Source organism: Toxotes jaculatrix, chromosome 15 (assembly GCF_017976425.1).
Source record: "Toxotes jaculatrix isolate fToxJac2 chromosome 15, fToxJac2.pri, whole genome shotgun sequence".
In the NCBI taxonomy this organism is placed as follows: domain Eukaryota; kingdom Metazoa; phylum Chordata; class Actinopteri; family Toxotidae; genus Toxotes; species Toxotes jaculatrix.
In genome coordinates, this window is record NC_054408.1 from 7,240,808 (window position 1) to 7,253,703 (window position 12,896).

The following is a 12,896-nucleotide window of genomic DNA, read 5'->3' on the forward strand; positions in this document are numbered from 1 at the left end:
GAAAGGTTGGGTCCTGCCAACCTCTGTTCTCCTCTGACCACCCGGTGCCCACGTGTGGCACTCAGGGGCACGCCTGTCCCTTTCAATAACCTGCACAGAAACCTGAGTCCTCCAGTGACTGTCTGTGCATGTGCATTTGTGTGTGTGTGTCTTGCTTGAAACATGGCAACCTCAGTTTGTACCACTGAACAAGAAGAGCCACTCTACTAGTCTTTACCACAATGTGTTGCACAGCGCCACCACAACAAGTTATTTTGTTTCATTACTGTGAATGTTCACACAGGCAGCAGTGCACAGACAAAGAGTGCAAAATGTCCTGTACACAATGTCAACCCCGTAAGCTGGAGTGTTACCACCAAAACAGAGCCAGTTGGGAATGGCCTACCATCAGCCTCAGCCTTGTTAATGTTGCTACATCATTAGCAGGATTCTTACAGAGTCCTGGAATACTTTCCTTACAGTTAGTCTAAATAAAAGTCCTATGGGTATTAACTTGAGTCTGGCCAGGCTGCTAGTTATGACTGCTCTGGGTTTAAAGGCAGCAGGGGAGGAAGGCAGGGCCACGCCAAATGTGTCTCTGCATCTGATTTCCTGCTTCTGATCAGAACACTGGAAGCTGTCATTCACTGGAGAGGGAAGTCTTTTCATTCAACACACTGTGGATGGACTGGCACCACAGGAGCTGTGATGTCTGTAGGCCAAACAGGGCACAAAGTATGTCTGAGCCATTTGCAGCCATATAGATGCACACCCACGCAGACACATTCAAATGTGGAAGAGCCGTTAGAAAAGCACACAGAAATTCACAGTGCTAGGTCTTACACTAGGTTCATATGTAAACAATGCTCTCATCCAGGGTGTCAGCGAAAACATTTTAGACCTCAGTACTCTGAACTGAGAAATGCCTGGAGTTTCGATTTTTTTTTTGTAACTAAATGTGCCTTGTTCTTTTTCAATTTGTGCAATCAGATTATGTTTTCTCAAACAGTCAACTCCTCTTTAAATTAAAATTTCTTATTATATTTTAAGACCAGAAACCTCACCAGCTATGACGACAACTAAGGGCTACAGGAAAAATTTGCTATTGGAAACAGGTGGTTTGAAGAAGATTCCATTTCATTTTCAAAATAAAGGCCCTTAATGTAGATCTGCATAAAACAGATGTTGAAATATTTTTCTAAAAATAACTTTTACATGTATTAAACTGTTTTCAGTGTTAACACAAGCAGTTAAGTGCATGTTTTTAGCTTTTAGGGTCAGTAGAGGAAAAAAAAATCAGCATGAAGATTTCGCCCACACACACGTGTACAGATCATGATACTCACTCTTGTACGGCGCGGGCTATAGAGAGCGCAGTGGAGCCGGTCTCATTAACACTGTCCAAGGTCACGTTTGGCAGGTCGTCGTCATCGCTGTCGCTTTTGATCTGCCTTGGCGACAGGCCATTGGGGTCTATGTGTGCTGTGAGGACGGGACAGGGACACAGGAGTCAGACACATGATACTGGAGCCGGCCCTGGAAACTTATAAGGCATATCACATTGTGTGTGTTGGAAAGTGTTTCTAGTTGTAATGAAGTAATCGCCTTCATACTATATATTGTCATTTCATCCATCATTTTAAGAGGAACCTGAAGGGCACTCAGAGAGGTCAGAGACCAAGGCCAAATAACATATGCCAAAAATCCAAATACATAGTAAATGATACAGATTTGTTCAAAACTTTAATGGGTTCTTCCCTGGAAAATAAACAAACCAACAAACAGACATGGAAGTAATTATTCCAATCTATCCTCAAACTAGTTTTTGATATTTATGTCTGTTATTATTTAAAGTATTTATGTACTTGTGTGTGTGTGTTTGTGTGCATCAATACATCAAGGAGCTCCCGTCAGTGCTGGTATTTTCAGTCAGATGTCAATCACACAGAATTCTGAACTTGAGGACAGAGAAGCCAACCACAACACTGTACCCAGTAGTTACATATGCACAGAAGAGCAAACGAGGCACACACACACGTGCCACACACCAGACACACACATATTCTTTATCATCCTCCACCATAGAGATAAGAAGCTGGGTGGAGCATTGTTTGGGTGTTTTTGTTGTCTCGGAATGGTGTGTGGGAACATTTGTGTGTGTGTGTGTGTGTGTGTGTGTGTGTGTGTGTGTGTGTGTGTGTGTGTGTGTGTGTGTGTGTGTGTGTGTGTGTGTGTGTATACCGAAAATATCCAAGTTAAAAGTACATGTGCATGCATGAGTGGGACTCAGCAGAGCACTCTGTTCTCTGTTCCCCGACATGTGCAACTGACAGAGAATCATATTCATGATAATGACAAACTTTTACATTTAAGGCCTGGAGAGAACACAGAAGTCTAAGTCCATCCATTCACTGCTGTATTCTTTTCACCGAACATCCTGATAATTAGAAAGCTAGCTTTGCTGAACATTTGACTGGCCAGCATGCTGTTAAACCATGACCCTCTGAGCCAATGAGCGCAGGGGTCTCTGTCTCTTGGGCTACATGACAAAGTTACATCTATTCCACAAGTTGTGACAACCTCTCCCCTGGACAGCTCATTGGATATATTGCCAGAGCCTGCAGCCATTCTGTCCTCTCTGTCTCCATGGACACAGGCTCTGTACATCCTCAATAACACAAGAGATGAATGTCAAAAAAGTAAAAACCTGCCGCAGACTACTTTCCAAAGAAAAGTTGCTGGAAATCTAAAGTACGAGATTAAACACTGATTAAGTTACAATTCAGCCAAAAGACATAATAATGAATCTACAACATGGAAACCACATGGCTAAGATACTATAATAATTATTTCTCTTTCTGAAGATGTAATCACCCCAAACACTGAATATATTAAGATATACAGTATTTTCCACTGAGTTCTGCAACACCCTGGTCTACTGTAATCCTGGTGCTTTTATAAGCTATCAGGACTTCACCTCCTCTGCCCTCTCAGCCGAGACTGTGGCCATAATGGCCCATAATAAGGGTCTAGAGGTAGCAGCAGACATGGTGTTATTACTGGGGGGGACACAGAAATAATGCTGTGACTCTGTTGGAGCCTTTGCTTTTAAAGGTTTCTAACTGTTGTTGCAGACTACGACATGCAGAGTGGTCACCAGCTCGCCTACCCTATGGAAAACCTGTAATTAGTTAGAAATGCATTGTGTGTTGGAAAGGGGTATTTTGAGCAAGGGATACAAAGGAGGAGTGGTGGAGAGGTGGGCAGAGCACCGGATTTCTTTCTTTCTCTCCTGTTGTTTCCAGTCAAGCCCTGTTTCCATGGCAACCTCCTGCCGGAGACAGGGAGACAGCAGTGAAAGGAAGGGTACCCGCCCTCTCTTAAAGAGGATGGCCAACCTGTGTGTGTGTATGTGTGTGCGTGTGTGGGAGAGTGGATGAGTGTGTTTATGTGTGTGTGCATGCAAGTGTTTTTGCATCTATGTTGAGAGCTTCAATAATCACATTAAACTTCACATGGGCAGAAAGGGCTTTAGTTTCTGATTCCCCTGATGTCAACAACTTATTTGTTCAGGCATCAACCAATGGTGACACCTGACAGGAAAAACAGACACTTGATGGAAAACTCCAGATATGGCAGAACCAAAAAAAAAAATCACCTCATATCCAAACAGAAATGTTACATGATGCATTGCAGCACTAAATTATTTTTTATTTGACTTTGACCGTGGGAAATTTTATGTAAATGTTCTTATCAAGTTACACTAAGTTCAAGCAATACCAAAATGTTTTGTTTATCTACTGGTTGCTATCTCATTCAAAAGCGACTGTATCCACCACACCCAACATTCATTCTACTCTCATTCACCACATTTCCTTTGTGTTTTTTGCCCTCAGAGCTGAGCAGAGCTAATGTTGGACTGTGCATATGTGCGTGCATGTGTTTGTGAAAGTGCCACCCATCTTCAATATCCATCCACACCCTCTTATGCAAGTCTTGTTTTTCCTGTCCTTCCTTCTTTCCTCTCCTCTCCTTGGGAGCAGACATCCAGCACTTAAAACGCCCATCTCTGAGGACCACCCCACCCAGTCAGCCAAGTGTCTGTCTGAGCACATGCTCTAATTACACATCTCTGTTTGTTTGCTTGTATGTACAGTACATGCACGGGTGTGACTTAAAGTCTAAGCGGTTCTGTCCATCCGGCAGGGAATGACAAGAACCAACCTCTTTTCTAACCAACAGCTGCCCCTCTGTACAACTCAGAGAAACACCTACTGTAGGCTCACTCAGTGGTTGGCAGTGAAACCACACCCAGAGAGAAAACCAATAACACAGTCTAGGTTTGGCCAGAGAGGTCTAATGCTCAAACTGCTCCAGACGTTTGCTTTACTGTAGAGGAAAAGGTAACAACTGGTGTGCCCCTGGTTACCTGCACCAGAGGCTTTTTAAGACAGTGGAGCAAAAATCTCTTTCAGTTAAAGATGAGAGAGTCTTTCAACCTGTAAACCTCATCTTCACTCTGAAGGGGTAACCTTATCGCCAGAGGGGCTGTCTCTAAAAGCATATACACACACATTCAGCCTTCGTGGCATTGTGTCTGCGAGTGCTTTGACTAAAGACAGCATCTGGCCACACAAACAGACCACTATACACAGCTTGTCATAGGGATATCTCATGTTACATCACACCGGTATCACAGTGACTTCTACACTGTCTTATGCCAGCCTGGGCCTATCTGTGTTTCTGACCCCAGAACAGCCAAAACAAATATGAACTAATTTTATTCAATATCTGATATCCTTAGCAAGAATTTTATAGTGTATTGTCATTGGTTGACATAATGATGTTTAAAATGTTGAACTATTTTGATTTTGGTGAATAATTTATGTGAGGTAATTGATTTCTAATTGATATTTCTCAGTAGGTGGAGAAAGTGTCTATCAAAGCTGGAGGCTGGAGCTTCTTGGGAGACACATCAGAGAGCTTATGTTGCTATGTAAAACTAATATATTCATGAGGCGGTAGCACAAAATCTGAATCATAATGCATCACCATTCCCGTAACAGATCTTACAGTGCTTAAATAATTACTGTAGAAATTACAAAGTCTCTAACAGAAAATTCTGAAAAAGGTTTAATGTCAGCTGTATTAATATGGAGAAACGAAGAGCATGGTCTCACCTTTGCTCTGGCTTTTGACCTCATCCAGCAGAGGTAGCATGATGGCGTTGTTGAGGCTGGAGGGTGATCGAACGGCAGTGGTGTACATGAGGGGCAGTGACTGTACCACAACTGGGATGCGGCGAACGTGGTTGGTCAGCTTCCCTGCTCCCTGCAGGCTCAGAGGGCTGGATGGAGGCGGCGGCACAGAGTGCAGGATGTGCAAATACGGCTGACCTCTCACCCCAGTGCCAGGGGCAACCAGGGGGCCTGGTGTGAGCACCGATGATGCTGAGGTGATGACTGATGGAGAGGAGGAAGAGGAGGAGGAGGATGACGACGATAAAGAAGATGGGGAGAAGGCGGATCTGAGAGGGGATGATGATGAGGTTGTGGTGGTGGGGATGGTTGATGAAGAGGAGGGGCGGGGTTTGTTGATTGACAGGTCAACAGGCTCGGTCTGTGTGTGGAAGTGCAGGTCGTGAGCGAGCAGGTCTTCAGGAGGTTCGGGCTTAACTCTGCTGAGGAAGAAAGGGACGCCGTCCATCGCAGAATAAGGGCGCACTTTAGGTGACTGTGGGAGTAAAAGAAAGAGTCATTTTAGATTTTCCTTAAACTGAGTCATTTTTGTCACTTTAATGTCATAACAAATGCACAAACCTGCGACACACAACAGGGAAGAAAGAAATATGTGAAACAATTTGCCTGCAAGGGACATATTTATGGCATTAAATTTCATATTTCCACTAATGTCCTGCAATAATTTGAACTGTCTCATCAGCCAAAAACTGATATGCTGATAAATCAAGGTCAAGGACAATTGTTTTTGTAGAAATAATCAGCTTCAGAAACAAGAGTAAAATACATCATAGAGATACATCAGAAAGATGTATGTAGTGACATTCATAGAGAAAGGACCAGTTAATTTCCTCATGTTCATTCAAGCGTTCAGCTCCTCCTGTGAAGTCCCCTTGGTGAGCATGATGTCATAAGCAGATGAAATACAGGAGTAAAGATAGTGTCTCTCACACTCGCCTCCTTTCACTCTCTCTCTTTCTTTTTCTTGGCGTGGGTTGCTCTCTCTCTCTCTCTCTCTCTCTTTTCCTCCTGTTTTCCATCACTCCCACAGAAACGCAGCTCTCTTGGCTCCCCTTGTATATCTCCTAAATCTCCTTTGTGATGGTGGAAAAACATCATATGGGCTCAATTTCCTGACCGTCTCTCTCTCTGTCTCTCAGCGATGGGCCTCCTAAGGCCAACGCTGGTGGCTCAGTGTATCCCTCAACATATCTTTCACTTAACACCAAGCAGACTGTAACACAACCTCTCCATCTGTCTGCACAAGTTTCAGGAACCTGTTTACTTGGAAAAGATAATGGAGAACACACAAAGTAGGAAAAACGACACTCACCCTGCTACTATTTGTTTCTCCAAACTTTGGATATTCTTTGATATCACAGTCTTTTTTATAAATGTCAAATTAACCACATTACAAGTGATGTAGCTAATCTAGACTCAATGTTCTAGAGACTATGTTCGATGTGCTAGAGTGTGTGGCGAGTGGTGTTGATCCTCCCAGTGGAGTCTTTCAGAGGCTGACTCACTCTTAAGGCCATCGGGGAGTGAGCGCATCCAGGATTTTTACTAATCATTCAGGATAAGCTCATTAAAGTCAAAGGAAAAAACACCAATCGCAGCTGCAGCAGAGATGAAAACTGTTCTGTAGTGTGGATTTTCATCCTCACTTTTGTTTTTCAGACTCACATTTCTTTCCCCTTATGTAATGCTGGCTGAGAGTGGATCTGTGGTGTATTACGAATTTTTCTGAGTAGTGTGCATGCGTGTGTGTGTCAGTGTGTGTGTGTGTGAGTGTGAGTGTGTGTGTGTGTTCTTTTATGTAGTAGCCTACTATTTTTACTCCAGACTTGTATACTCGTTTTCAGCCTACAGAAAATGTTACGACCCCATGAATCAAAAAGTGCCTCTCACTGTGTAACTCCTCCTCAGTTGGAAAACAAATCCTAACCCATGAAATATGCCCCCTGATGACCTCTGGACCTCAGTGGGGTTCAGCTCAGGGTCAGTGGTGCCAGGTCAAGGTTCACAGCACATTATGGTCTGCTTCATAATACCACCCACCAAGCATTTTCAGTAGGGATTCTACATGATTTAATGTAGATAATTATGCTTTGGGGAAAAAACATTTAAATTATTTTCATTAAGGCTTTTTTCTATATCATGAGAATATATTCGGCCTTAAGTATCACATCATCTGTATTGAGCTTAACACACACTGGATAAGATGTTCCTTTATGTTGTCGTGTGATGAAGAAATCACCACGCCTCCTTCATGGAAACTCATGGTTGAATTTTTCCTATTAGAACAGTTCAGTCGGAGACACTTCCCTCAAGGAACTGACCATTTAAAGCAAATAGTTAAACAGTTATATTTGGCAGAAAAGACGCTGCCTTTTTGAGGGAGCTCTCAAAGAATCAGCACAGTAATATGGGGTGGACAAATCCCACTAAATAAACAAATCCATACACAGTTATTAAATACTGTAAAGTCAATAAAACCAAGATCTTTAATAGGAGGAGTTTGGGGTGGTGGAAATGGTCAGTCAGGTTATAAAGTTTGCCTTTCACACCTGTATGAATAGGATTAGATTTTACTTGTCAGCTGGCAGCCAAACAGCCAATGAATGAGCAGCTGATGGTAAAGCACGAATGAAGCAGCTGATACCAATCACCTGATGCAAGCTGTACTTTATTACTCTGCCTGAACTGACGCAATGCTCCATTTTTGAGTTTGTCCACTCATAAAGCTTACACCGTGTCTACACAGGAGGCGTAGTGTGATCATCCTGTCAGCAGAGCAGTTTCAGTGCTCCATCTGTACTTACACAGCATGTTTTCAGGCACAATTTTGAGTGTAGGTCACAGAATCTCATATACAATCATTGTACGCACGTAAAACTGAAGAAAACAGACTTGAGGCGTCAAAAAATGCTTCAGGTCTTATTTACGTGCATGTAGCGAAATGTGTACCATTACGCAGCCGGTGTAGACAGCTGGATTGATTAAAACAGAAGCATATCTGTTCCATCAGACACATGCGAGACGAACTATTGAAAAATGCGGTTAAAATGCTTTCCGCTGTAGACACGCCATAAGGCAGTTCGGGCGTGACTGTTAGTAAATCAGAGTCACTGTCCTTGTTAGCAGAGTGTTTAGAATTAATAGTTGCTGCTCCATGACTTTACCTTAAAAAAACATTTCAAAAGAAATATCACTTAATTGTCAACATGTATGTTTGTGATGTCAGTCGTCCCGTGTGCTTCCCTTGCATCACCTCCTGATACAGCCTTTCTTGACAGAGCCTCAAGCTATCCTCCAGCTGCTTTTGCATGTGATCTCTCTGTGTTTGCATGCTGTGTATAGGATGTGAGTGTCACAGACTGCCTGGAGCTGTACTGCTTGAAGGCTTTGAAGCCATTACATCCATTGAGGCTGATATCAGTGTTTTGGAAATCTTGTCTTTCTCTCGCTTGTAGAGTGTGCTGGCTACTAAAGTTCTGTATTTGCCAGCGAAAGAAGACAGGGAAAAAAGAGTAATCTGAAGAAAATATATGATTTGCCAGCCACAAGTGTAGTCTGAATGCTATTCTGACATTTTTAATAGTTAACAAAACAGATTTTCAGCCCTGAATAGGTATGACAAGTATACACACCTGTGCATGAAATTGATCAGTCTCAGAATATATGTCAAAACAATCAGTGTACAAACAGCTTCACCATTGTATAATTTGTCCATGAGACGGCACTTATGTTTACAGTACTGTAACCTTAGAAACTTTTTCCAATATATCATACAAATTTCAAGAATTATACATTTTTCTTTAAGCTGCACATATGAAAAAAACAAAAGAAAAAGAAAAAAAACTAATAACGACCAGTCAAGATTTTTTAAACTCAGAAATCAATATTTTTATCAGCTATGTTCTGCATTTGGTTGGAAGTCAAACACAAACACACAGATAAGTAGAGATTTAATCATTATTCTAAATATCTATGATTTATTCATTGCCATATCTGCATTCATAAAAGTAACAAGCCAATACTGACGCTAATGGACAGACATTATTAGCATTGTTAGCTGACCTCTTTGGCTGTGGTATAATCACTGTAACAAAAAGCATAACATGTCTTCGAGTGACATTCTCCTTTGAAAGCAGGCGATAGCAAAAAGACACCAACATTCAACAACTCATGTGCCTTGCTGCTTAAACTGAGTCTAAATAACTTTTATTTCTGAACAACATTTTACTTTAGACTTTTAAAGTTAGCAAACTGGCCCAATAACATCTGTTTAACAGCAGTGTCAAGCTAACTTCAGCCACTGGACGAACCCAAAAGAGCTGTCATGTTTTAATCAAATTTTTAGCTACCATTCAAAGGTGGGGAAGAATTAAATATCTGATCTGTAACAATCTGCTCAAATTCAAAATTCATTTTACTTTACTCCAGGTCTCTCTGACCCATCGCATGTCCCATAGCCCAGTCAGTCAGTTAAGGTTTTTCTTTTTGCTAACAAAATGGAGAAAACAAGCAAGCTGTGCTGAATGGTTGATTATGACATCAAACCATCTGAGAAGTAATGTGTGAATTATTTTTCTCTTTCCATTTATATAAAAAAGAATCTGCTATTTCTTTATTAAAAAAGTTTTGGGAATATAATCAGTTACTAGGAATCTGCTTAAATTAGCCAATCTTCTGTGGCCCCTGTGTAAAAAGGGGAACACTTGTGGGGAAAGGTCAAAACAACAGTCTATAGTGTTATACAAAAGTCAAAAACAGCAACTTATTTGCATTTTGGGGTTAAGTTCTCAAACTGATCTACATCAGCCACAAATGGAAAACTAAAGCCACCCCCACTTTCATTTTGACAGATACAAATACACGTATGTGCTCAAACCTACACATACTCACACACAATGACACACATATAAAGATATGCTCAACCCGCCTGCCTGCCTCTGTCCTCATGCCATTGTCTTTATTAGGGGATACTGGTTAGCGGGGCAGATTTTCCAGGCCCTTGCGGGCGAATTGTCTAACGAGGCAGACCATTTCCAGCAAGCCCTTGGCCCCCCGCCACCCAAATGAAGACCACATTTCTGCAGCAGCCTAAACTGTCTGTCTGCGTCTGCCATGTAAAGGGAAACTCAGTCTGTTAGGGCAAGATTGGATCTCGGTGCACTTCAAAGCTGTGTGGGCTGCAGCCTTCACATCCTGTCTGTGACTGACATCACTACACGTATGGAGAATGACTTCAAACCCCTGGTATTAGGTAGTAGAGCAAAAGCACAGCTCCCAAACCCTGAGCCACAGATGAGAACAGGACGCCCAGAAAGCAACCACCTGCTGCCTCTCTGTCAAGTCCTTAGATGCAGAGAGACATACTCAGTTCTTATCAATGCACAGTACCTCCACAGCCAAACAATTCTCTACAAGACCTGAGATAACCTGATGGGTTATCAGCAGTTGGTAATTTTCTCATCCATCACGAGCTAATGCTCTCGGATTTGTCTCAGCAGAAACTACTTAGCTCTTCTCCTACCGAGCGCTCTTGGTGATATATTAGGGGCCAAGATATTATTGATATGTTATGAATGGAAATCAATAATAACTGAACCCTAATTCATCATGATTACAAATATTAAGTGGCCTGCACCCACTGCACACACAGCTGTGGCAGGAACACAAAACCCTGGTAACCTAGCAACAGCTTCACCATAACAAGACCACTTTATTTCTAGGTATGTCGGGCCAGAGAGCACTGATATTGTATGTGGGCCATGAAAACCCTGCATGAGGTAACTCCATTATACCCAACATGGTCAGTACACACTGTTTAATTGCACATTAAACCCAAAAATAATGATAGTGATAGTGTTTGCACAGTAAGAGTATACCATGGTGTGTTGTGTTTGTCTGTGCGTATTTGTGGGTGTGTACAAGAGAGAGATTATTCATGTGTGTTTGTGAGAAAGAAGGGGCAAGGGAGGATGAAGGGAAATTGAGAGACACAAAGGAGCAGGAACAGACAGAGATAGATAAGATTTAGAGTTTCCCATGTGACCCTCCTCCCCGGAGCAGTGACTACATCTGCGCAATCACCCCCAGCCAGCACGGACTCTCTGCTGGCCCCAGTCACCTCCCCGAAAACTCCCCCAGTGCATTCCTGCTCCAGCTGTGGCTCTCCTCCTCTTTTTGGTTCTTCTGCTCTTCCTGCTCACTACCATGCTCTCCGACCACTCCTCTTAGCCCCCACACTCACTCACTCTCTCGCTCACTTGCTTAGGCCTGGGAGTGATTATCGGCCCATTGCCGGGAGGAGGAAAGAAGGAAAGGAAAGCAGGAGGAAAAAAGGGAATTGTCTGGAAAACAACTGCTCTCTTACCCCTTGTTCCGATTCCAGGGGCTCAGCTTTGACTCGAACTGCAGGCATTCCGTCAAGCATTAACATCCTGTTTCTGAGGCTGCCTGTGAAGGGACACAGAGGAGGTGTAAGACGGGTGTTTTAGCATGACTAAGCAGGTCCCACACTCAGTTATTCACACATGGACATCTACAATGTTGTGCTTGCACCCACTGAGAAATAAACACATTTTAAATAGACACAAATTAATGTTTCAAAACCATCCGAAACTGCAAGACAAAAGAACACACAAACTGTATAAACTCAGTCAGCGCACAGCATGACTACCTCCTCTCCATAATAAAGATTTTCATTTGCCTGGTGGGCTGCTGTGGGGCTAATAACACTTCATAATACTGAAAAAAATCCTCTTAAGGCTTTAATGGAATACAAATACATGCTTTGATATGCAGTTACTCAACAGTAATGGCAACAGTACAACCATAGAGTTTCATCTCTGACCACAGATGAAAAAAAAAAGAAACAATAAATGAGTGGAATTTTTACATTACTCATGTCAATACTCACGATGATATATGTAATATTAATACCGACAATGTGCCGCTTGCATACACACACAATATCACACTTTTCAGTACATCTATATATTCATCCTTCCCTCTGCTGCCTCTGAGCACCGTGCCTCTGTAAAGTGGGCAGTGATGCCCAGCTCCTCAGCTCCGTGCTGTGGCTTTAAGAGGGATACTCAGATGGAGCCAATGACAACAATGCATGTTCCGTATCCCTCAGCTGGGGCCGACCTGAGGTAACCCTCCTTCTTATTATTTTAGCAGCAGTACATGGAGGAATGCAAGCAAGGCAAATAGACTCTAAACATCTCTATTACTCTCCACTGTTGGCACCAGCAGCTGGATGTGTGGCCCAATCCCTGTAGTCAGCAGTGCTGTGCCATCGTGACAACTCTTGAGTGGAAAAAACAGAATAAAAAAAAAAAAAAAAAGCTCAGACAATCATTGATGACATATATTCTCTCTATGCTGCTGGTTGCCTGACCATCTAACTACACCAAACATCTATGATCTCACACAGCATCGATGTGGCCTGTCCAATAATCAAGTCTTTGTACTCACCAAAAACATCCACTCAAAATAGTTACCAAAATCCATTTTCTTATGGATTTTATTCAAAATTGCCACAACAGTATCATTTAATACCAAGTATTGCTCCACTACCTCTAAAAGCTAATCCTGACTGTGTTTGTGTGTGAGGGAGGTAGAGAAGGAGGGAGGATTTACTCAGTCTGCAACCCCCCAGAT

The 12,896-nt window shown here is 42.5% G+C and overlaps 1 protein-coding gene across 2 annotated transcripts in view; it reads right to left on the reverse strand.

The window, feature by feature from the left end:
- klf12b (Kruppel-like factor 12b) overlaps positions 1–12,896 on the reverse strand; it is a 36,886-nt gene that overhangs the window by 9,913 nt on the left and 14,077 nt on the right. For both annotated transcript variants that reach the window (XM_041056557.1, XM_041056558.1), the window contains exons 2-4: positions 11,602–11,684; positions 5,160–5,712; positions 1,326–1,461 (exon numbers count right to left, since the gene is read on the reverse strand). In XM_041056557.1, coding sequence (XP_040912491.1) covers positions 1,326–1,461; positions 5,160–5,712; positions 11,602–11,684 — 772 coding nt within the window. The remainder of the gene's footprint in view (positions 1–1,325; positions 1,462–5,159; positions 5,713–11,601; positions 11,685–12,896) is intronic.